At 45.7% G+C, this 25323-nt stretch overlaps 2 protein-coding genes across 5 annotated transcripts in view; both read right to left on the bottom strand.

Moving 5' to 3' along the window:
• Epac (Exchange protein directly activated by cAMP) overlaps nucleotides 1-25323 on the bottom strand; it is a 39227-nt gene that overhangs the window by 3118 nt on the left and 10786 nt on the right. For 2 of the 4 annotated variants that reach the window (NM_001103732.2, NM_165490.2), the window contains 15 exons: nucleotides 10808-10954; nucleotides 6476-6527; nucleotides 6094-6191; nucleotides 5747-5833; nucleotides 5537-5678; nucleotides 5290-5482; nucleotides 4583-4728; nucleotides 4219-4363; nucleotides 3103-3279; nucleotides 2704-2865; nucleotides 1543-1904; nucleotides 1219-1472; nucleotides 989-1159; nucleotides 635-768; nucleotides 2-351 (listed from right to left, as the gene is read on the bottom strand). In NM_001103732.2, coding sequence (NP_001097202.2) covers nucleotides 2-351; nucleotides 635-768; nucleotides 989-1159; nucleotides 1219-1472; nucleotides 1543-1904; nucleotides 2704-2865; nucleotides 3103-3279; nucleotides 4219-4363; nucleotides 4583-4728; nucleotides 5290-5482; nucleotides 5537-5678; nucleotides 5747-5833; nucleotides 6094-6191; nucleotides 6476-6527; nucleotides 10808-10954 — 2620 coding nt within the window. Of the gene's footprint in view, nucleotide 1; nucleotides 352-634; nucleotides 769-988; nucleotides 1160-1218; nucleotides 1473-1542; nucleotides 1905-2703; nucleotides 2866-3102; nucleotides 3280-4218; nucleotides 4364-4582; nucleotides 4729-5289; nucleotides 5483-5536; nucleotides 5679-5746; nucleotides 5834-6093; nucleotides 6192-6475; nucleotides 6528-6599; nucleotides 6927-10807; nucleotides 10955-13517; nucleotides 14079-25323 lie in introns of those variants that run through there. The other 2 variants (NM_001273807.1, NM_001273808.1) reach the window with 2 other exon arrangements.
• Cyp6a2 (Cytochrome P450 6a2) lies at nucleotides 16917-18659 on the bottom strand. The gene is made up of 2 exons (NM_078904.2): nucleotides 17499-18659; nucleotides 16917-17429 (listed from the first exon to the last, which is right to left on the bottom strand). Exons 1-2 carry the CDS (start codon nucleotides 18598-18600, stop codon nucleotides 17011-17013), a joined length of 1521 nt encoding a protein of 506 aa, NP_523628.1. The 5' UTR covers nucleotides 18601-18659; the 3' UTR covers nucleotides 16917-17010.

Consider the following 25323-nt stretch of genomic DNA (forward strand, 5'->3'; position numbering starts at 1 on the left):
CCCAGACTCCTGGAGCGACAAAAGCGGATGGTGCGCATCGTCTGGGCCATCATGTGCATCTTCTCGAAGTTCACCAGGCCGTCCAGGCTGGTCTTGTTGCCCTCATGGGCGAAGGTCATGTCCTTGAGCAGGAGCGGCATGAAGGGAATCAACGGCGGCTGCAGCTTGCCCACGAACACTCGGTACGCCCTGTGGTTGCGACTGGGGTCGATCAGGGCCTCGAACTCCTGGAAGATCTTCCTGAACTTCGACGGAATCTTTTCCCAGGTCTGTTGCAGCCTGGACACCGCCATGTTGGACAGACCCATTACCACAGCGAAGAAGGCGTTTAGGTTCTGGTACTCCTTGCAGCTGTAACGAGATAAAGAAGCTAGCTTACTACTCTGTCTTTGGCTGGAATGGGTGTTTCTCTAAGCCTAAAAGTGGTGATAGTGTAATAAGAATATGTATTCAGCATTTAATTAATACTATGGTACTAATTTATTCTAATAGGAGCCTATAGTGGGTCTAGATCTATAGTAGTTAAGATCATGATTTTTTGTCTTCAATATACAAATATGCTTCCAAAGAAATATACTCCAATTTTATGTTCATGGTAGCTCACTACGCAGTTTAATTAATATCTACAACTTACTACGCGGCCAGCTTGATGAACTTCCGGACCAGACCGACGCGTTTGCTCAGACTGGGAGTGGACACCAGTTCGGTGACAATCCAGTACTGCACCTCGTTGAATCGGCGCAGGAACACATCCAAGTTGGCAGTGATCTGCGGGTGGAAGTGTGAAATTCAGTCAGCATGAAAGTTGTGTATTCTAAACGTATGTCCCCTTAGCTTTGGGCCATCTTTAATAAGTTCGACTGGTAAAACTCTGGGCTAACTCAATTTGCAAGCAGATGACAAATGGCTGCATTTTGCGGTCAGAGCCTGGCAGGATAATTACCCAAACGAGACTTCTGAGACTTTTCGGCAAAGTTTGCCTTCCTACCTTGCCAAAGTGATGCCGCCCGAAGGTGTGGTAGAGCAATTCGTATTCATGGACGGCCCAGAAGAGGTCCCACTCGAACAGGGTGATGTGGTAGGCCAGCTCCTTGGTGCTCAGTATCTCCAGGTCGATGTCCACACCCTCGGTGGGGCACTCCTGCTCCTGCAGTTGGGTCTGCGGAATGAGCAAGTATAAAAAATGGTCATCCAACATCCAAGTTGGTCAGCGCTTACCAAGGCATCCAGGTGGTCCTTGACGGAGACGAAAAGGCGGCCGTTGAGCGACAGACCCGTGGGTATGCTGACATCGTTGTCCTTGAACACGGACCGCTCCCCGTTTGACTTGACCTCGACGAGGACGAGATCTTCGGGACCCCGATTTAGCTGCAGCTTGTCGGCGGCACACGCTTTGATGAGCTCCGCCGTGGTGTGCATGGGGAATCGCAGGGTACAGTAGGTGTGGTCGGCGCAGTAAACGCGGAAGATGACTTAAAAAGCAGAGTTGAGTTTACGATAAGTGATACTAGTGTATTAAATCACTATTGAATGAACACCTACTATCATCATCTGGTCGGATGACCGTCTTTGAAGGCGTCGCATTGCCACTGAAAAGGCAGATGGGCTGGCCGTTGGGCGGGAGCTTCCACTTCTGGCCGGCGTTCTGGTTGCGGTCCTCCTGGTAGCGCGCCATCTGGGTGAGCACGTTGTGCACTATGCTGGTCTCCTCGTTCAGGTCGGGATCGGCCTCCACCTCGGCGGCGAGGTCCTCGATAAAGTCGCACACGCTGGGCTCCTCGAAGGCCGCGTGGCGGACGGCCATGACCCACTTTTGCATGAACTGGATCACGCGCTTCTTAAAGTTGATTATATACTCCCGATCCTCGGGCGTTTGGGCGTCCTCATGGGCATCGCAGTGGAAGGTGCACGGCGGTTAAGGCGGAAACCAATTTCTTTTGTGATTGTGAATCGTATTTAGAATGGGATTTGCTGGGTTATGAAAATCTGTCCGGCGCAACTTCTTACTCGCTACCTTACAGGGTCAGTCAGTCCCAAATTGGGCTTCCCATCTTGGGAATCTGGTTATTGATTTCTTCCAACCTTATTGCTCCGCCCTGCCTGCTTATTAAACTCATCACGTATTTCGATGCAGATTGTGAGATTAGTTTCAGGCATCATTGACCAGAGCTCTCCACCCCCCCCCCCCCCCCACCGTGCCCGCGGACCTCTGGCAACCATCCAACATCCACCTTCACCCCCATTGAAGCACCCCGAAAATGCTGACCCAAGTCATCTTTGCGGCTTTGTTTCAACTGAAGTTGGAAGCGGAAGTGTTGCTTGTTAGCATTTTCTGCTACACTCGAGCCCAAAAGCCACCCGAAAGTCCAGGCCACCCGCACCCACTCCCGCTGGTCGGGATCGGGGTCATGTGTGGAGGCTTGCGTGCTGGCGGCACTTAAACTGTCGCTGTGGAAATGTTTTGAATTCCCACCCAGGAGAACGTGACTCGGGCGCGAGATGGACGACATGAAGAGTGCGTTTTTGCAGTTTAAGTGCAGCCTGACTGTCGAGGACCTAGCTAAACGGACCTTGGAAACGCTAGGCTTCCTACATGGGGATTTAAAGAGCTTCAAGGCGGGGATTAAGCTGGAATTGAAAGGGGGAAAACCTAAAAGGCTTACGGAATTTTTTTGGTGATTTTTGTTGTTTTAAAAAGGATATTAATTGGCCAATTCATCAACCAGCTGAACGACGGGCATGAAAACGATGTGTGTGAGCAGGAAGTCGTCCAAGAACGGATCCATTCCACCCACGGACTGGCCCAGTCGCGTCTCCAGCAGGTGCTCCAGCATCTTGGCCGGAGTTCCCGACATCACCGTATATCTGTGGGATAAGATATTCAAATGTATCTAGATTTTAAGGCAAAAAGGCCAGGTATCTGGGTTTAGAAGTTAAATGCTGCTTTAACTAAGGGTGCTAAATGGGATGTATTTTCTTCAACCGAAGATGCCAGAAGGGAGAAACAAAGCCTACATTCTGTCACACAACCGTAACCCATCAAATCAAATTCCTACTTCCATTTAAATTTGAAGGCACATTAAAAATTGATTAGACACTCACTTAAATGCCGAATGCTGTCCACGTTGCTTAGCCACGCGCTCGAGCACTAAAACATCCTTGCCGTGCTCCTGCAATCTCAGAGTATTGGCCTCCACATCGCGCAGTATCCGGTTGAAGTGTTCCTTGTCCACGCGCAGCAAGTGGCAATTGTTCTCCTTCAGTACGATGGTAGCAGCTCTGCGGGAAGAAGGTCGGGGAATTAGATGTCTCAAGGATCTACCTATGGGATGGATGTGTTTCGAGGAATGTTTGAACAGCAGTCTTGTGACTTCGTCCTGGTTAGCCACACATTCATATGGTGAAAACGCGTAAATAGCCATAAATGTGAGGCAGCCCTCGTGCACTTGATGGTTTGCCAACCCCCCGCAGAGTCGGAAATATTTTAAATTGGATTTCAGCGGCAGATGCACATGCAGTTGGCAAATAAACTCAATTGATATATGCAGAATTATTGCCGGTATGCTGATACGAGCGACGTGGATGGAAGCGCGATTTATTATATTTGTTGAAGGCAAACAAGCTCTTTGACTATTTTAATTAACACAAAAGCCGAGTGGGAGCTTAAACTAGTTATCCTTTCATTGGAGCATTAAAAACGGAAGTGCACGCATACGGACTAATAAGCCTGCAGACAAACGGATCCTGACAGTTGGATTTCCTCTGCTCAGCTGGGGAGCTCCCCACCCATGAACACAATGGAAACGAATTCCATTCTTTGGCAACTCTTTGATAGTTTCTGCCTTTGCCATCCGCTCAAGCGTCGGCTGGCGAAATGGCTTACAAATTGGACGGGGGCCTTGGCCGATACTTTGTTTCTATTTGAATTGTTTGCCTTAAAATCGCACACAATGCCGCTTGTTGTCTGTCGCTGTTGCGGAGGAGCTTGTGGCCAGTTATCTCGACCGTTGCACCAAGTGGGCTGTGGTATAACTTGTTTGGCCCATTGTGGCTATGCGGCCATTGTCCGTTGAGCTGTCAGCCAGGAGGAGGAGGTGGGAACCACAGAAGGGTTCAGCATGAAGGGTTTTGGTTTCTCACAACTTTTGGCCGGAGAGACGGACCAGCCAGTTAACAATTGCTCAATGGAATCGTCGCAATTGGTGCGCCATCACTCACCTGGGTGCGTCGTTTATCAAGGCCAGTTTCCCGAAATCATCCCCAGTCTTCAGAGTGGCAACAGTTCCCTTGCCGTGTATCACAACGTCTACCGATCCCTTGAGTAAGATGTACCAGGAGCGTCCTTCGTCGCCTTGATTGAATACTGTTAATGGGTTAAGAGTGTTAAGGGATAAGACTCGTTGTTAGTACTTATAGCTGCGTCGGTGTGGGTTGGCTGACCCATTATTGAGCCATAATTAGCCGGGGCTTAATTAAAAAGTTTTCCAACTTCTCCCTTCCCTCCCTTTTCCACCCTTTCTCCGCTTTGGAGAATCTCAACTGCGCCGCCTGGGAGCTATTAATCCTGCGGCCGGATACTCACATATTGTTCCCGCCTGGGCATGAGCCTCGAACACGAAAATCGACGACAGTTCCCGCTTTATGCTGGTCGACAAGTGGGAGAGTGCGGCAATGTGGACCAGTTCCTCGAAGACCAGCTCCAGCTCCTCCGATGTCCGTTCGTGAGAACTGCGAATTAAGGAATATAAGAAATGAAGGGATCTTAATCGAATTTACAGGTGAGAATTCATTATGCGGACGCAGTGCAATGTCCTTTTTATATATATTTATATTTGAGTATCGGACCCAACTAATGGCAGTAAAAGACTCATACCTATGCTAATATTAAAATATTTTAGATTTATTATCTAAAGTATCTATCTTTCATTACTCTGCCAATGCAATATCATTGAAGTATCTTTGTAGTAAGTTCAAAGAATTAAAATTGTAACAACTGTCTTGAATACGAGAATGTGTGAGTATGGGAATGTATCGTTGGTAAGGACTTAATTTGTGTTAATTGGTTCACCGCGTTGTTTCAATAGTTCTGACGTCTGTGTGCGGAAGTAATTATGCGTCACAAGTAAATTATCCATATTGCAAACGTCCGTGGGAAACGGACGTAAATTACTCATTGAATTATAGTATATTGCACGGTTTTTTATTACTTTTATAGGAATGTTAGTATATACATTAAATGCTTTATTTTTTAACCCTAAAACCTATTCCCATTAAAGCCGCCGTACTTACGGTTTGCGCAATATCATACGCAGTGTGGCGTCCGGTCCGCGCTGGAAGAGTGCGCTGAGCGCCTCGCGGATGTGCTCGTTGGCCGCTCCGAGGTCCTCCGCCTGGGGCACGCCCGCTGCCGCCGTGCCGCCCTCCTCGTCGATGCGAAAGCGGTAGAGGAAGCACTTGTCCTTGAAGGGCTGCTCTTTGTTGACTGCGGAACGGCACCGATTAGGGAATTGAGCGCGTGGAGTCTGATGGAACTTACCGTGTGCGAGTACTCCTTCCTCGAGGAGCGCTTGCCACATGCCAGCCGCCTGGGCTCGGGTGTGGACGATGGGCGAGAGGTTGACCAGCCAGTCGACGAGCTCGGTGCCGGGGGCGCACTTACGGATTAGCTTGCCGGAGACCTATTCAGGTGGCATGATTAGCATCCCAATGATGACACCTCCCACTCCGGCACTCCGGGCACACTCACCTTGCGATCCTTCAGACAGCTCGAGTTGTCGGCGACGAGTAGTGTGCGTAGGGCCCAGCCCATGCGGTTCATAGCAGGACTCGGTGTCTGGAAATGTCAAACTCTTTCAACTTCCGTTCTCGAAAGTCCGGAGCGAGTGTCAAAGGCAGAGGAAGTGTCCCGAAAGGAGACCCTTCCCCGCGCGCCCACTCATGGAAACCACATAAATATTTTGTAATTCCCCTGACGGCCTCTGGAGCAGCAAATTAACTCATTTGTCGTCGTCAATGTCAGGACATTACATTTGTGTTATTTATGCGAGTTCCACGGTGGGACTCCGTTGGTTTCTTTGTGCCCTTGGCTCTTACCTCGGTGATGGGCAGCGCTGGGTTTGGGTGGTCGGGGCTGAGGGGTCGTTTCGTGGGCGATGTGGCTGCGGCTGTCGCTTGTACGCTCGGTCCAAAACCTGGAGAGGCAGCCATAGTTCAAGTTAGTCAGTTAAGTTACTTTAGTGTTACGTTCGATAGCTGAGCACAGGCAGTTTCAAAATGATGTGAATGCCGCATTAATGAAAGTTCTCAAAGCCAATTATCGGATTAATGGAGTGTTGAGCATGACGCCAGTATAAAATATGTTTTTCAAATAATAACAAAAGCAGATACTCTCCAACCATTAATCACCGAGTGCATTTGGAGTGTTAGTCATGCGAAAACTTTGTGATAGACTTAATTGGATCTTTTGTCTACATACCGTTCTTCAACTTGCAGTTGGTGAATATGTCATTCATTAACTCCTTGTTTTTCTGCAATGGAAAGCGTAAATGGCCATTAGTATTGGGTGTTTCAGCCTGGTTCAGCTCTGCGATTCCCATTACGTTGCTCATTTCAAATGCCGTCGACTGCGGACGCGTCATCTGCCCACGCTCCAGCTGCCTACGCCACTTGACGGCGGCGGAAGTGGCGCCAGTTGCGGCCTTGGTGGCCTTGGAGGCCCCTAATGTGGCCCCCACCTGGTCATCCCCGCCGCTGTGGCGTCGGTAGCGAAGCAGAAGGACGCCGGGACTCCGCTCACTGCCGGCCACGATCTGCGTGGACCAGCGCTGCCTGCCGGCTGCCATGTGGGGAAACCTTTGGCTTCACTTTCACTTGGGAGCGGAGTTCAAGCTCGCAGGTAATTGCTGGCAAACGCTTCTCCAGGTACTGATAGCGTCAGGAGGCAACAATCACACGAACGCCGCGGCTCGCTGTTTGCAATTACTTATCAGGCACAAGGGTTGTCAAAGCCCCAACATTGTTCATGATTCAAACAACATCTTTAACCCAAGAAGTGACAACATTCTAGGAACCTTAAAGGTCTTATAAAAACTTTTTAATTAAGAAACTTTAAAAACTTTAAAAGTTTCCCCTAGCTCGCATAATTTTAAATTGATACATATTTAAGAAAGTAAGGATAGCAAAATTAGTTAAATATATACTGATAAAGGGTCCATATATAGTATGAGCAATTCAGCTGGTCTAAAAGCGCAATTACTTAAAATCTAATTATAAATTGTAAAATTATATGGATGTAACTGTAAAAAGGATGTACATTTCACAAAAGTATATGGTATGTACTAAACTTTTACTGGTTTCAACGGTATCTGACAGTCGAGGCGATCCCTTCTGTCTATTAATTAAACATGAAAGTCAAATGTTGTACTCTCGCTTTTTTCGATTTCCCGCACTTAACGAGACTCATTAGCTTGAAATGGGTTAAAATCGAAGCCAAGACGCAACCTGGCAACACTTCGTGTTCCGCCCGTCGATAAGCGACTTACGCTGCGTTGGCGTCGCCGTCGAAGCTAATTAAACTCGCTTGCTTATCAAACGCACGCCGAAATGAATGCCACCCACTGGGTGGCGTAGGGCTTTCGAGGAGCGGTGTAGCAAGAGTTCCAGATTTCCTTCGCCTTGAAAGTCGGACGTGGTAATAGAACCGTGATGTTTCCTGGTAAAGGAAACTTTACATTGGCATTGACTGATTAACGGTCCGAGGTTTCATTAATATGTATCATATTGAGCAAACTGAGCAAACTGTAGGAAAGGAAGACCTTTATTCTAAATAGGAGAAGAATTCTCATCATGCCAATGTTCTTATTGGTGAAATTCAGCAAAGAATTTTGTTTAACTAAATTTTAGTCGGTACCACTATCTGAGACTAAAGCTATTTGAGCTGGAGTGAATATTTCTTATCAGCCTAAATGCAAACAAGTTTTTATGAGGCGTGGTACATTGTCATTTTTAAGTGTTTTTCGGTGATAAAATTGATATTCTCGTAACTTGTAGTGCAAGAGGATGAAATATATTGGTTGGAAAGCATGCAAAAGAAAAGAAACAAATGTGAATTTACAAATACTTATCTAACTGCAACTGGTTTAAAACCAGTGAATACACTTTCCTGCTTATTGTTTTTGCTTAGCATTGAATTAAGCTCGGCTTAAAGAGTTTCAGTTTTTCAAGGGAAAGAGAGCGAAAAATACTTTGTTGTTATTAAATTATTAAGACGATGGCCCATTTATTTCTTTTCACTTCCGCAACGCAGTAGAGAAAATCACAAGGAGCTTTTGAGCAAGCAAGCGAATGCTTTCCTGGTAGACATTTAGGTTTATACTTTCCGTTCAATGGAACAAGGAATCCGAACCATCTGCACTAATAGAAGGAATTTCTTGTTTCTTTCCGGCAACTTAACCAAAGGGAAATAACACTGCAGAGTGCTGCAGGACTTTCGAGAAAATCCCAAGGATTTACCGAGAGTGTGTTCATTGAGCAGTGCTCGAAACATTGATGAAATTAAAATTGATCGACGCAGCATGCACGTTGATGACTCCAGTGAGTTTGTGTCCCTCCTCGCTGAAGGCTTTGAAATCCTTTGGAGATCCAGCCCTCTCCTCCTCACGCAACTGGCTCCCTTGCGGGTTCACATGTGCAACTTGTGTTTGTGCATAAATAAATAACCTCGTGACCATGGACATGCAACTGTGCATGCCAAGGGGCTCTCAATGGAGCCGGCTGCAATATTTATGGCCTGGTTATTACGCAGACCACATGTTTGGCAATGCCGTGGTTGCGACGGCGGGCAGAACATATAACACGCCCGGAATTAAATGCAAATATTTCGCAAGCAAGTGGCATTGAATCGCATCAATCGCATTGAGTGTGAAAGTAGCACATTCGGCGGCAATCTGGGAATTTACTGCAAGTGGCAAGTGTAATTTCCACCATTGATGCAACTTCTGCATCCGACCTGAGCACAAATCGGAACCGGCTACTCGCATTTTTCCAATCCCAATCCCTATCGCAATAGCAATCCCTATCCCGATGCCAATTCCAATCCGAGTGAATTGCTTGTCCGGAATAATTGGCAGCCATTGAATGGTAAGTGGCTGTAGTAGCTACTTGGACTGGTATTCGGATTTGTGCCCCGGGCTTCGGTGAAATGAGACTGGTAATTAACCCGAAATTCCCTTTCACCCGCCACATGCGACTACAATGGCTTTCAAAGACATTTTTAATTTGGTCCTCACAAGCAAATATTTGCGCACAAATCAAATGCTCGACTATGCTGCAAAGTGGGCGGGACGAGCCAAGGATGACAAGTTCCATGAACTCGATGGCGTATATCCCTTGCGCTCTTGCGAATATTTCTCTTATTCCCCTTCAATTTGCCCCCTGATTTTATCGCATTTACGCAGTGCCATTCGCAGTGGCAAAACGCCCCCAGTTCGAATTTTTATGGTCTTGCATCCATAGCATCCACAGCATCCGCCATCGACTTTCACTTCATTGTTGCACACTGCGTATACGTGACATGTGGTGGCCCTGCTGTCGCAGCTACTTTGTTATCGTTCAGTTCAGTTCAGTTCAGTTCAGTTCAGCTCAGCTCAACTGGGCTGCCTCTGGGGTAAGCCAATGCTGGCATAATGTTGCAAAATGCTATTCGCCCCGAATTGGGGCTTGCTCCCGCTCCTGCTCCTGCTCATCCTTCTAACAAATAAGGTAAACAGACGAACCTCACTAATTCTGGTTGCTCGCCTGTGTGCCGGGCTCATATCTTTTGTGGCTGCCGCAGGAGATGACTTGGGGTCCTGGCTGAATGGCATTGTTAGTGGGGTTTCTGAGTACAACACACACTTTTCACATTGAGATTTGCATTCGGACACTGGCAGAAAGAAGGTGTCGAGTTGTTGGGGATACTCGGGATATCAGGTCCTCAAAGCGATGTATTTTGTGTTTGGCTGGCATCCTATGGCTTACTATTTATTTCTAGAGTATTTCCAGCTTCCGTTTCGCTCAGTGCACATTTTGCCGATTGTGTGTGTGGTCCTCTCAAATATTTACATTTTGGCATATGTAAGCCATGTTGTGTGGTTGACTGTAGTCAAAAAGATGCTTAACCACATTCCAGCCTTGTGGCATGCCAAATGCAAATATAATTCATTTTCCGTTCAAAGGCATTTCCATGGAAATTAGGCCAATCGAACCAATCCGAATAACCAGCTCGGCTCACCAGCAAGCCTTTCCAATTAATTATCCAGCCCCCAGAGTCCTGTCAATCCAGCCAAGTGCGCGGGAACATGCGACGCGGATACAATGATGCATTGCAATGCTAAGCTAAGCCCGCCATTACCTTCTAATGCCATTATCCATATACTCGTAAGTAAAGGCGAAACAAAGAATTACTTAGCCCACGGGGGAACTTGGCTTAATGCCCCACTCTGTGGCAAAGCCAGAGCACTTAACAAGGCCAAGGGCCCAAATTACTAGCCATGTGTTTTAGGACTTAGGCCGGGGTTCGTTGGGTAATATGTCCTCGGGCCCAGGCATCATTAAATGTTAATTGAAATTTTAATTAAATATTTTCCACAATGACGAAGGAATACCGCAAATAGTCGAGGCCCGCTTCTCGAATTTCTGCATATCATTTTGGCAACTCATTAAAAGAACAGAAGTGCGCGAAACAGACGGATTGATTCCTTTGACAGAAGTGGAATGTGCAAGAACAGGGGCGAAAATCGATTTGCGTAACTTACTACCCCAAACTTACCTCCCAGATGAGTCGAAAGTCCTGCTGCTCCACCCGCAGCAGCTCGCAGGTGGTCTTCGTCACTACGGTGCTGTCCCGCGGCAAGTCATGCAGTACGGACTCCCCGAATGTGGCACCCACGCCCAGGTTGCACAGAGTAACTGCGCTCTGAAAATAAATAAGGGCAGAATATAAAGTTAGACAGCGCCCAGGTTGGACTTAAAGTATGCTAGTTTCTGTTCCAGGTACTCCCCGAATGGAAAGAGCTTAAATAATAGTTTACCCAAGGGGAAGAGAAGCAACCGACATTTGCAGCTCAGTTTTGATATTTCAGCGATGTAGCCACGTTTCTCCATAAGCATTTCTAGCTCAAATTAAGAACTTTTATTAGCAAATACCTCATAATTTATTTTGTAGAACCATTTAGTTGAACCATTTTAGTAGAACCTACCCTTTTTGTATACCTAATACTTTATCAACTGAATGATTCCACAACCCAGCTAAGAAACATATTATGTTAAAATCTATAAATGGTATTTTGCACCACCACTGCGAACTCAGCCATGGGAGAGTGAGGGTATCCGCAAGTTGGAGTTCGAAAATGCCCACCTAGATACATCTCTGCAGATTAAGCACTCTGTGGCGGCATGGCTGCTCCAGTCTTGGGCTTGTCTTTCGCTGGCATCTTACCCAATTAACGCAAATGGCCGCAATTTGCTCGTGGTGGCAGGGACAAACATTTGCTTAAAACTCTGTAATCGCTTCATTGTCGCATTTCCCGCAAAACCACGGGCACTGAAGCACCACAGCGCCCAAATGCAAGCCGGGAAATGGGGCCGAGGAGGAAGTGCAGCCCACTTCACTGCTTCGGATGTAACGAACGCGGATTGGAGCTGTCTAACCGCAACATTGCAATGACATTTTCAATTACCCAGCTGCGTTTGCATCGGACTGTTTGTTTTCCCACCAGACTTCTCGGAGTTCTGGGCCACACTTCTTGATGCTTGGCACTTGAAGGCCCGAGGGCTTCGCAGACCCATTTCTGTGGTGAATCCGAGAACCCGAGAATTGGAGAAGCGAAGAATCCGAGAACACGGGAATCTTGGCCCTTCCGTGTAATTGGCTTAAGAAGACTTGCGAGCGACCGCAGAAATTGTTAAACTCACATTAGCCGACACATGTGTGCACAGTTATTACGGCGCACGGAGACCATAAAATACACTTTAATTAATTCCCGGTCTGTGTAATTACAAAGCTGCTGCTGTGGCACCTTTCTTTTGGCCAACATCGCAGCCGCAAGTCTCACTCACTCGCTTTTCTGCTGATTTATTGCGGCTTTTGTTTTTTGACAAGTGTCAAAAAGAGTCTGCCACGCCCCTTCCCGCTTACAAGCTGAATTTGATTGCTTTCTAATTTATTGCAGCATTAAAAGTTGACCTACAGACGCAAAGGGAGAGGGAGACGGTGGATGGCGGCAGAAAGAGACGGCTACAGACGAGCCGAAAGAGACGGAGCGCTAGTGAAAAGCTGCCAACAGACCGAGTTTTGTCAACCAGCATTTCCCTTTTCGCAATTTCCTCGAGCCGGCGAGAACTGAATTGAATTTACGCCCAAACAATAATATTTGGAAAGCTGCCCAGCTTTGTGTGTTTGCCAGTTGGGAAAAGGCTCTGTGGGCGTTTGCCTTAGCTTAATTTTATTTAACGTGCGGAAGATTGAGTTTAATATAACAAGCTTAAAACAACGCTATATTCATTGTGGTGTATATATTTTTGCAGTTATCAAGGAGAGACTGGCCAATAGAACGATATGTAATATGAACTTTTGTGAAATCCACACTGACCATTTGAAATTGTTATATTGAGAGGAGTTGTAAATCGTATCCAATTTTATTTTCAATTCATAGTTGGGTACATATTTAAAGCAAATCTCTGCACTTTCTGCGTTGCAGTAGCCAGAAAAACGATTACCCTGCTGCAGCCAATTTCTCATGTGTGTCAATGCCACGATAACTTTGGTCACGGGGCTTAAATGCTGTTATCGAACTATTTGGCTTCCCAACCTAACTTGATTGCTTTTTTAAACTAAAAGCTTTAAAAAAGAGGTTATGTTCTGGTTAAAGTTGAAGGTCGAAATAACAAAACTGCCATCAGAATGTTTTCATATCCTCTTTTTTTTTGGATTTTTCTATTGATATTTCAATTGAACCGTAAGATTGTTATACTACGTGATAATCAATTCTATAAAATGAATACAACCCAAAAAATATTCTCCAAACTGAAAAAATTGTAAAACCATTTTTAATTAAGCTTTCCAGAACCTAGAATATTGAGGAAACAACCCAAACTTATTTCTAAATCTGTATGTTCTATGTAGCTTGCTATTGCTATAATGATGGCTGAATTACATTGATGATTCGTTCATCATCTCTTCTGGGTCCGGATTACACTCTCCCAAGGATTCTCCACTGACACCCTGGGTGATGTCAAGGGCTGTGATAATAAAACGTTTCGGAAACACTGCTATTGCTGTGGGGAAAATACGGTTATTGCCGCCAGCTTATATCTACGGATGATATGGAGTCAGAAACACGGCTATTGCCCGCTGTTATCAACGGATGGGATGGCTTCGGTATCTATGTTATAGCCGTGTGAGAGCACGTACATTTTTCTCGTTTCGTGTTCGCCACTGGATCTTTACATAAATGCGGGGTTGCAATGCAATGTTTTACCTTTGCATAATGTCGCGTTGATTGCTCCACGTTATACGTACAACTGCGACGAAATAGCATTTTCCCTCCTTGTCTCTCGTGACGCCCTCTCGCTCACTCACTCACTCACGGTGCCACTGGAATTCAGTTTGTGGATTTCGGACACTCGGCCAGTTGTGCATATTCAAATTGCGCTGAGCGACATTTGAAAATATGAGCAGCCCACAAAAACAACGAAAAATGCAACACGTTACCCGGATTAAATGGAATTGTTGATGGGTTTGCTTGGTCTGTTGCCCGCTGCTATTTCTGATTGCAGGTTGTGGACGTGCGCTCACAATAGTGACCTCCCACTAACTAGGCTAAAAGCAAGCACGCGCTGCCGAAAATATTGCCAGCATTCCGGACCCACATGCTCCGGACCCACAGCTGCCATTGATAAACGACGCGGACGCGTGTCACTTCGGGCCTCAATTAGGAACTCTTTTAGCCGGCTTCCCAGCCAGTTTCAGTTTCAGATTCAGCACTCGAGACCCGACTCCAGTTTTCCCAACCGCGCGGCGACGACTCGCAAAGCGAACTGAAATCGAAGTAGCCGCCAACTGAGCAGCGGCTGGATGTCAGCGGAACCGGCAGAGACTCTGTTGCATGTGGCCGGCTCTTTGTGCAACGTGATGTTGCAAGTTGCTCGAGTGTGGCCAACAGCAACAGCAACACCTGCAACATCAGCAGCAGCAGCAAGCTAGGTTGGACGGTTAAATTGGAACGCTCTGTGCGATGACAGCTCAATTGACCACATGTGTCAAATAAGTGACTGCCAAATATTAGCTATCTAGAATGGAATCCGAAAATGGGAGTGATTTATGTAACAGGGAGTGACGGAACTACTCTTTTCTTACACTCATAGGTCGGAACTTGGAATGAACGTTCAAGGGAGTTCAAAAATAAATAAACTTTCGTTAAACTTTAGCAAACTAAACATAAGTGATACAAAGGCCATTTTAAATTCGGTGTGCAGCAGTGAGGCAGCGCCTCACATCCCGATACGGTGGCATGGCAGACTTTGGTGACGCTTGGTGCATGCAATTAATCCGCGCAAAAGTTCCGGGCGCAGACCGTGGCCATGTCCATGGGCATATCCATGTCGGCGGACATGCCCGTATCCATGCCCACAGCTAAGGCAATAGCGATAGCGATAGTGGCGGTGAAACCTAAGCCCTGTCCCTGGCCATGCCACATGCACCCACGGCATTGTTTTTGGCCAAATGTCCAGTATCCCACGTCCAAGTCGACTTTTTGTTCACTGGCGCGCTTGACAAACTATTTACGCACATATGAGCACGCTTCCGTCCGTCGCAGTTGCAATTGCTGCTGCTTCTGCTGTTGCTGCAACATTTGATGCCGCTGCAGTTGGTCTCGCATTGCAGCACTCGTTCCAATTCAGTTGGGCAAACAAGGATGTGGACTTAACTTTGGGCGATGGCGATGCGTGCTTCTTGCTTTGATGGTGCTGGGGCTAATGGAATTTCAGATGAGATGCTGCTGGTTGGGAATTGAAAGTTTTCGGGCCAAACAACCTTAAAGTTGCGGCTTTAAACAGTCGAAATGCTTTGTGGCTTGGGTTGAACAACCTTGACACTTTTATTTCAGTTATGCTTTATCTTCATGTCGGTGGTTTTGCACTTGTTTTTTGTTTAGCCGCACTTGTTTCTTGCGGGCTAGTAATTAAATTTAGTTCGCCCTCCCACGGCGAAGGTAGGGCCAAGTGCCAGGCCAAGTCAAAGATTTCTCGAAATGCTTAGAAAAAACCGAGCGTTGTATGCTCAGGCAGCGTGTATCCGCCAGATACAAGTATCACATATTTCATTCAGAAAAACTATTTGCTTACGGCATTCGCGCGGTTTGAATAAATCACTGACTACGTTATTTGTTTAATTAATTATGATAATTAGGCCATCAGTTATTAATTGGAAAATATTCACTTGTTTGTGGTTTTTAATCCGGCTATAGGTTCATAAAACGTGTCTATTACCGGATGATGAGCTAGTGCCAATAAGAGAGTATATAATTAGTTTTATCAAACTACATTTTGTGTTCCCATAACCGTTAGATTCACGCCCATTACAGAGCACAATTTACACGCCCCCGATTTTCCCACCTTTAGACACTTGCCTCAATTTCCACGCGTTGCATGCGCCGCTGACGTTAGATAAACATTTCCCTACCAGCATAATTAAAATAAGATGGGATACTATTAATCCGGAGGGGCATAAAATACATTTTAAATGACTGTTCCAATTTCCGCGTTACAAGCCAGCCCAAAAAGTAGAATATACATACATAAAAATGTATTTAAAGTTTGAAATTTATACAAGAAATTTTCAATTCTCGAATTAATTAGTTGTTTGCTTTCAACTTCAATAAGTTCGATTGTACTCACATTGCTAAATATAAATTATTCTTTAGAATGAACTAGACAGACTGCTTAGCGTCATTGACCGGAAACTTAAATCACTCAATCGTACACTAAACGAATAAAGTTCTGGAAATGAAAACAGTTTCCAGCTAAAATAAGAAATATACTACTACGTTTGCCATTGAGAATAAATAAAACAAAAGTCAAGTGCTGACAACTATAGTTCTTGTTCGTGCTAACTAGCCCAGACGATCTAGCCATGCCCGTCTCGATGTCTGTCTGTCCGTTATGTCCGTATGTCCGTCTGTCCGTTTGTCCGTTTGTCCGTTTGTCCGTTCGTTCGTGTGAAAGTCGAGATATCCGGGAACCATAAAAGCTAGAAAGTTGAGACTTGACAACAGGTATTTAATAGAATCTAATAGCTGCCCTCAAGTATATTACTATCTTGTTTTTGAATACACGAACAAAAGCAGTGTTATTTAATAATTCAGCTACATTATACGATATCACCAAAAAAATCTATGATAAGCGGGCGAACCAATCAGTGACTAATCCGTAAAAGTTATCTCATAGTCTGGCCGAGGCATTGACATTTGCGAACAGTTCGACGTGGTAAAGTCATTATTTCTTTTCAGGTAGGGCTTACCTCAATTAGCCGACTCGTGTTGCATGCTTCAGCACCATATTTTAATTTGGGGTTTTCGCTGCTACGGTTGAGCAACCTAACGAGTGTGGCATGAGGTATGCAAAACATTAGAGCGTCTGGGAATAGTAATTATTTTCGCTCAGCTATACAGAGGAAAGTCATTGACTCTAACAACATTATGACTAGTCAGGTGGCGATTCGCGTGGCATGTTGCAACTTAAGCCGAATGCAATTTATGAACCTGCAAATCTGATGGGAACAACATTTGCCTGAATGCATCTAACTGGTAGACAATTAGATCTTCTAAACTGTGAACATAAGTGATTTATCACAGGCCAATAAGTTAATATGGCTGTTTAGGTTAAGGTTATTTAATAATTGAACAGTCTAAAATGTACATCACTTTAGCTTTGGATCCTAAGCTATATACATGGGAGCAACGAATATGGAGGTTAGATGCGTTCCACTCGCAAGTAGATGCCCCCAACGGTGCCCAAAACTATGGACATGGGACTATACTTCAGTGGGATCTCTGTCGTATCGCAGACGGATACCCTGAACCGGCTGATGATCTGAGCCAAACCGATGCGAGCCTGCATTTGTCCAAACCGCATCCCGATGCAGTTCCGCGGCCCGTCGCCGAAGGGCAGCCACTCCACGGACTCCCGGGCGGCCACTTTCTCCGGCGAGAAGCGCTCCGGATCAAAGGTCTCCGGATTCGGATAAAGATCCTCGTCGCGGTGGTAGGCGCAAGCGGGGATTATGACCTGTGTGCCCTTCTCAATCACAAGCTTTTCATGGCCCGGCACCACGTAGTCGTTGAGGGCCTTCCGTTCGAGGTGGGGCACCAGTGTGTAGAGCCTCAGGGTTTCTGAAGAGCAATGTTGGGTAAAACCAGTTACAATCCCTCTTGGGGCTGTGCTTCAGACAGAACACCTACCTGAGATGACCTGGTTCAAGTAGGTCATGGCTTTGATGGATTCGTACGTTAGCTGCCCCTCCTGTTCCTCCAGCACCGTTTGGATCTCGTTGCGCAGCCTGTCCTGAATGTCCTGATTCTGAGCCAACTCATACAGGCAGTAACTCATTGTCGAGGAGGAGGTCTCAAATCCGGCCACATAAAAGACGAACACCTGGGCGGCCAGTTCGCCGATGTCCATGCCCTCGATCACCTCTCCGTTGTCCAGGGTGACGCGCCCCTTCTGCTTCAGTTCAATCAGCAGGTTCATGAAGTCGTTCCTCTTGAAGTTCTCCCGCTCCCTGAGGGCAATCGTGTCGTTGACCAGGCGCATGAAGAACTGGTGGACGTCCTCGGGCATCATGCGCATTCTCAACCTGCTGGCCAGCTTGGGAAAGCTGAACACGAACATGGTCAGCAGTTTCCCGTGGCGCATATCGGTGAACACCTTCTGTCCCATGGTGCGGAAATCACTGACAGGGGTGCGCAGCGTGTTACACTCAATGCCGAAGGCACAGGTGCCAATCACATCGGTGGTGAACCTGGCCATCAGCTCCTTGATCTCGAGCACAGCGCCGTTCTGGGCGGCGGGCACCTGCTCCGTGATCACCTTGACGAACTCCTCAGACACCTTGATCACCGTCGGGAACATGAACTTCATCTTGCCCGAGGTGAAAGTCGGCGTCAGCCTCTGGCGCATGTCCTTCCACTTCTTTCCGTCCAGGTTGAACAGGTGCTGCGTGAGCGGGTCGTCGCGCCCGTTGTGAAACTGGCCACGATCGGCAAAGTTCGAGAAATCCTTGATCAGGATGTTCTTGGCCAGCTGGGTGTCCACGATGAAGGCGGCCGGCTTGTGCAGAAAGTAAAAGCCCACGAAGGGAAAGCCGCTCTTCCGGTACTTGTTGTAGTAGTCGTAGAAGAAGTCGTGCATCACCCGGTTCTTCCGGAACCCGACCATGTTGCCATACAGTGGGTGAGGAGCATCGTGTGGCACGCCGCGGCGATTCCAGTAGTTGAAGTTGCGGTGGTACAAGTAGGCCAAAAGCGAGGAGATCGCGATCAACAGGTATATTAGAACAAACATTTTGCGTAGCTGCTCCCTTTTCGCAATCGTCGTGCTCGACCTACGACGAATTACTGATCACCACAATATGTTCGCACACTTTTTATAAGATTCCCCTGCGACGCACAGGCATGACAGCATGTGAGCTAGCTAGCTAAATATTTCTATCACCATGACTACTACTTTTAAGTTGTTGTCATGATTACAGACTCGGCGATAATATGCAGGCACTTTTCAAACCGATTTAAGAGCACTTTCAAAGAGATACTCATACGCTTGACTGCAAAAATGCTCGCGAATCAAAATATAAACAAATGATAACGAGATTGTTGTTAAACAAACCGGTTGGTGCTTGGGTAAAAAGTGTCCCATCAGGTTTTATCACTCATTTATAAGCTCGGCATGTGCGAAAAGTAGAGGTAGCATTAAATGGTAAATACACATCGATATGCGGAAAATGTATCAAATCATTGTATTACTATAAAAACGCAATGACACGGTCATTCAAAGTAGCTTCAAATGTACAGGACGATCCCACTTGTAACTAAAGGTAAAGGTGTTTAAGTAATGGGTATTTGATAGCCGAGCGTTCCATCTAGCTTTCATTATCAGCGACAACACCAAGCTCTTTTGCTTTTTATGAGAGATTCAAGATTTGACATAAGAGATATTCTCTTGATGTTCTACTGTTCTATTGCAGTGGATCTACATGCAAACAAACGATTACAAGATTGTTATTAAACAAGCTGGTTAAGGATCATAAAGGTTTTTCTCCTATGCGATTCAATATTTATTAGAAAACAGAGCAAATATAATTAAATGAGTTTTTAAGCCTTGGGAATCGGAGCGAACATTATCGCATGAAATTGTTAATGACATAATTTCCCGTAGATAAATACATACACGGACATACACATTTAAAATGTCACCCATTTATTTCAGTAATTAGCACCCCACTACAACGTTAATGTTTGGTGTTCCACGGCGATAAAACGAATGAATTCGCTGGGAGAACCAATAACTCTTTCTAAGAGCTATTTAAACGCTTCACTGTTTGAATGACGATCAAAATATAAACAGTAGATAACTTGATTGTCGTTAAACTGGTCGCGGTTGGTTTTAAACATTATAATCGCATCGGGTTTTATTGCTCATTTGGAAACAACACATCAACTGTGCTGTGTTAAATTATATTTAGCATATATGTGATTAAAATGTATTCATTCGAAAGCAATGTCGCGTAGTTAAATCTACATGTCACACCAACATTTAAAATGACTAATAAATTTAGTTTGTTGCCTTATCTCGTTTTATTTTCAGAAATCAGTGCTAATGTACAACACAAGATCTAATTAAAGGAGCATTTTTTCTGCAGTGTTCGGATTTTTAAATATGTTTTGAGATGAGAGAAGTTTAACTGTGGTTAACACAAGGAAGTATTCCACATTAATCTGGGTGCTTAGAGTATCGCTTATGAAGCCCAATAGTTAATAAGGGCACATTATTGTAATGATATCTCATCTGAATTACCAGCCACACAATTGTGTGTGCTTAACGCCCCGATTAAGCTTACGGTTAGCCGCTCCCTAAGTCGCGTTCTAAAAGGGTATAAGCCGATTAGGATGTGCATTTGTGCCGGGAAATCTCCTTATTTTGTCGGTTGGGAAAGCGGGAACACTAACGCGATTATGGCGGATTTATTTTCTCCGATTCGAGGGAGCCAAGGCAATATTGACCTTGTGCATTTCTTATCACAAGCTGCTCGAATTATTGGCACAGCCCCAGGGCAGATCAGAGTAGACCAGAGACTTATCTGGGAGTGTTCTTGGCTGTCATTGTCTTGAACTGGTCGTGTTGCTTAGTGCTTAGTGCTGCAACTGACACTTCCATGTCCCACTCTGACCTGGGAGTTTAGACAGCAAGTGGCGCGAAAAGGTGAGCAACGATTCGATTTGAATCTAATCGCCGATACAAATCAAGTCCTCCTGCCCGACCTTGAAGTGCTCAGTCTCGGCCCACATGGGTCAGGGTGTTCCATACAAGCCCGCATTAAGATGGGAAACAAATATAACGCAAAGCGCGTCGTTCTTGGCATAATGAAGCGCCCGACGAGAAGAAAGAAAGGCATTGAGGAAGCGGCGAGGAAAAACTAGATTGCCTCTCTGGCTGCACTTATGCGCTAAATAAAAATGCAAATCTAAATGCAGCTAAGAGCCGAGAAGGGCCCAAGAAGCCAGGCGAGCTCACAAAGGAAACCCCACGCCGACGGCGCACAATGCAGATTCTTAAAGAATGAAGAACGCGCTCGAGGGCCCTCTAAGTCGACATCTGACTGCCGCAGTCTCTGGCGGATTGTTGTCTCCGGGTAGACGGCCTAGCTAATTGCAGATGCATCTCGGCTGCATGTCGCGGACTTCTTGTAAACAGTCGCCTAATTGTTTGCTCCGCAGAGGTGTTGCGCCCCAAAGACGCAGCTCTTTCGAATGCAAATGCTGACTGAGAAGGGGTGCCCCGAGTGCCTGTCCAAGTCCCAACCCCAATCCCCTCAAGGCTGGGTACAGCATGAGCGAGCGCCTTGAATAAATTAGTTTTATTTGTGTCTGGATGTGGGGCAATCTAAACAAATCGTGAGCGGAGAGCATGGGATTCTGCATTTCCTGTGGGGTGACAACAGTGACGATGTCGCGTCTGCGTGTTATGTAAATCACAAGGAAAGCCGAAATGGAGGGGCGCAGTTGGGGGAATCCCCTACGTCAATACAGAAACACACGCCTCTGCAGAACCCAACCTTTGCAGCATAATCATAATCATCACAAGAAGCATCTTGATGAATTGTAATAGGCTTTAAGCCTTCTGAGTGCGCATTCGAGTGAAACAGCACCCACTCCAGTTAAATACGCGAACTCCCCAGGCAGCGGCAATAATTAGCCAGATTCCACTTTGTCGCAGGATGACAATGGCACATTCCTCCTGCGGGATTTTTCAATCACCGCCAGACTCTTGGAGCAGCGGGATGATGGCTGATTGAATTTCTGGGCTGACATATTCGAGCCGCGATTGTGATTGCGATTGCTATTGCTGTTGTGATTGTGATTGTGATTGTGTGGCATGTGTGGCAGCTGCTGCTCCGTATTGATTCGGTGCTGATTGTCTGCCGAGGGCTTTGTTTCATCGCAGCTCTACTGTCTTCGGCGGAAGCCATAAAAAGATGACCGGGTGTGATGTACTGACAAGTGCTGGGTCAATGTGTCAAAAGAGAGAGCCCGATGCGGCTGTTCATCAGGCGAGATGACACAGATTGTCCCTCGCACACCGGCCAAGTTGCAAATTGTTGACTTATGCTGTTGCAACTGGAGCGGACTGGCAGTAGTTGCCACCCAGAGATCCGCGTTTACGTGGCGCAATAAAACGCTCGCTGGTGAGCACCGTGAATATGTTTTATGTGCCCAGATGGCACCACGTGGCGTATACGCACTTTAAACCAAAATTGCCTTTTGTGCCGTGAATTTAGAAGAGGTACACGCCAGAGCTTTGGGCAAATAAATGACAAAGCCATTTGTAATGAAATATTAAGGCCGGCAGTAAAAGGAAGATCTGGAGGAGTGGTTGGGGCGTTGGACGCAGCGGGAAATGGGCCGGAAAACATCAGCATTATACTTATTCATTATGCTGCTGGTCTAGGCGTGGGCGTTTACGCATTCGCATTCCAGATCGTGGGCGGAGCGGTGCTAGCATGAGTTTTATTGGACGCACATCACATAAACATGATGCGGTACGGGCATTTGGAGCGTGGAGCACATGGCCCGAAGGCAGGAGGAAAATCGATACCCACATGGCCACATGAGCAACCCAAAGATCTGGCCAAAAGCGAGGCGTTGCAGTTTCCATGGCGCAGGTAGCAGAATTTAAATGGATTAGGGTAACTGTGTCAGAAATCAATTATTCAAATGGAGTCGCATGCACGCATCAAATTAAATTTCCACTCAAACGAAAACAAAGTGTATTTTCAAAAGCAAATTAATTGCTCTGTGCTTCCCGTTTTGGCAAATCTAGTTTTGTCCCCAGGCAGCAGCAAAAATAAATCCAACTAGATTTCCACGATGACAACAGCAAATCACGATTGCCCTTTATGGGCATGCCACCAAATAAGAAACGGGTATGATTGTGAATAAAAACCCTTTCAAGTTGTCACTACTGAAGTGGTTGGTTGGTTGCTTTGCTCGACTTTTGCTGGCAACTGTGGCTTTAAGCCACAGCCACAGCCAGAGTCCCACGCTTTTAGCCACCGAAATGTAAATTGGGCAAAACGCATGCCGAGCAAACTTCTTTTCCCATGGCTGGCAGAACGGGGGAAAAGGTCGATAAGAATATTGTTTAACTCAATTCAGCACGCGAATCTGAACTCAGCCCGATTTGTTGATAAAAAGTGAAAGTGGAAAGTGGAAAGCGAAAAGGCAACAGAACAGCGCGGGGTGGGGAGGGAAGGGGAGTCGATTCGCAGCCCCGGGCAATCAAATTGAAAATTCTCCATTGTGCAAATATTGATTTTGTTCGCTGCATAAAGTTTATGCGTCCAAATCGAGAAACTCAAGTAGACCAGGGAAAATTCGGCTTGTAATTTCCTCTGCGATAAGCAAGAAGTTGGGAGCCATTCTCAATCCGTCTGCGATCTCAAGTGTCTGGGGCAAGGTCGCTTTTTGTGGCAGTCTCGTTCCGTCTTTTTTTTTTTGCCCGGCTAATTCGACGCCCTTGCCAGTGGAGTCGTGTGTTGCGAGTTTTATATTTTTCCCAACATATTATTTATGGTAATCGACATCAAATGCCGCCATTAAGCTTATTGCCATGGCAAGCGGCAACAGCAAAGGCGTTTTCTTGCTGCTTTTTGCTGCTTTTTTTGGGCTCTGTGCTTCTGCTGTTTATAGGCTTCCAAAGCTAAAAATATTGTACATCTGCATGGGTAAATTCTAAAAAGATGTGGAAGTACATGAACAGATTTAGTCGAACTTTTCTATACACTATCTGTTCATATCTATTCCCTGATAATATGAATAGAACATAAATTTCAGTTTTGAATTGTGTACCCAATAACTTTTTTTTTACTATTAATGCACTTGAATATTGTTTTGATATTAATAATTGTTGATATTAATAATTATCTATTGTCCATTTTAAATTCATTCTAATGAATATTATATATATATTATACACAGCATCGAATTGAGTTGCTCGATTGAAATCTGAAGATTCTACGAAACATTACATCTTTTCGCCGAAAAGTTTTAATTTTTTTTTTTGTCAGGGTATTTTAACAGCATTTGCATACCGTGTAGGCGATTTCTCATATTCGAAGCGTTGAATTTTTGAATGAATTTATGACAAGCACGTCCCTCCGCTGAAAATCTCCCTCTCGTTTGGCAATAATTTGTTTGTATCTCATATTTGATTTGCGTTATGTACGCACTGTGTGAGTTGGCGAGGGGGTGTGTATCTTTTGGCACCTTATCAGCAGATTATTTGCATAATTTGAGAATATTTTTCGAATCGAACATTGGCTTTCCACGAATCGCTGCTCGAGCTTACCTAATGAAGCAGTGGCCAGAGATACCGATTAGAAATCGTCCTATTCCGATGGCGCGTGTTCAGCCAGCACTGAATGTGTGTGTGTGCTTATTAAATTATTGCAGAGTTGCTAATGGAAAAAGTCGTGCGATAAAAATGAATTTATTGCATTTTTCGGTTAATTTGCCATTGTAAACTTATTTAATTACGAACTTTTTCCATGCTAATGCAAACTTTTCAGCGAGCAAGGAGTAAACTACCTAAATGGGGATGGGAGATGCCCGCTGATGGATAATTGCCCCGAGCTGAAAGTGCCCCATTTCATCCGCTGTTGTTATAAATAAATAAACATTATGAAACCACTTTTATCCTGATTAATATCATCATGCGCTCACCTCCGCACATGCATGTGCATACATACACACGTACGAGAGTATAAACATTTTTGTTTAAGGCCCCGGAAAACTGCTTTTTAACCGCCCACTCGAACTCCGTCCTCCGCCCAAGCTATTAAAGATTATTAAAAGCACCTTGATCTCGGGAGAAGGAGTTCCCTCCCATGTGGCGCTGATGCTCTTGCTCTGTGGCACGCAGACCAAACGTATTGATCCATAAAGCGTATAAAACACGAGCAGTATTTGTATCTTACGTTGGGATGCGATGAGGTGGGCGGATTGCGGACCGAAGGGGTTGTTGGTGGATGGAGATGTGCATGCGGATGATCTTTGACCTTCGGCAAGGTTGTACCCCCACTTTCTATTTTAGGCCCAATTAGGTTGCAGCTATTCTCTTTAGGCATAACCCCGGTGAACATAAATCTCCGTATGTACACAATGCTCATCGAGAGTGAGCCATGTCTTCATCTGCAGAGGTGGTTCCCTCCCCGGGCATTATCAATCTTTCATCTTCGTCTGCATTTGTTATAGTCGAGCTCCCCTAGTTGAGCACTCATTTATGCATTTTATTGGCTCTTGGCTAGCTTGGAGCACCATCAATCATCTCGATGGCTATTCAGTTGCGATCTACTCTGCCTTTTGTGCTTATATTTATTATTTGGACGGGCCGTCATAAGTGGTCCACCTGTTGGCCGAATAGCCTGCCCAGCAGTTTGCCAATAATTTTAATCAATTATGCAAATCGCATTTATTGGCCCATGATTTATGCGATATATATGCATATCGTGCA

The sequence above is a fragment of the Drosophila melanogaster genome, chromosome 2R (genome assembly GCF_000001215.4).
Source record: "Drosophila melanogaster chromosome 2R".
Lineage (NCBI taxonomy): Eukaryota > Metazoa > Arthropoda > Insecta > Diptera > Drosophilidae > Drosophila > Drosophila melanogaster.

Excerpts from the sequence above, each read along its gene's own strand:
- Cyp6a2 (NM_078904.2), bottom strand. The coding sequence starts at position 18,600 with ATGTTTGTTCTAATATACCTGTTGATCGCGATCTCCTCGCTTTTGGCC. Across the intron at positions 17,430-17,498 it reads CTTGAACCAGGTCATCTCAG|AAACCCTGAGGCTCTACACA; the intron begins GTAGGTGTTCTG and ends ATTGCTCTTCAG.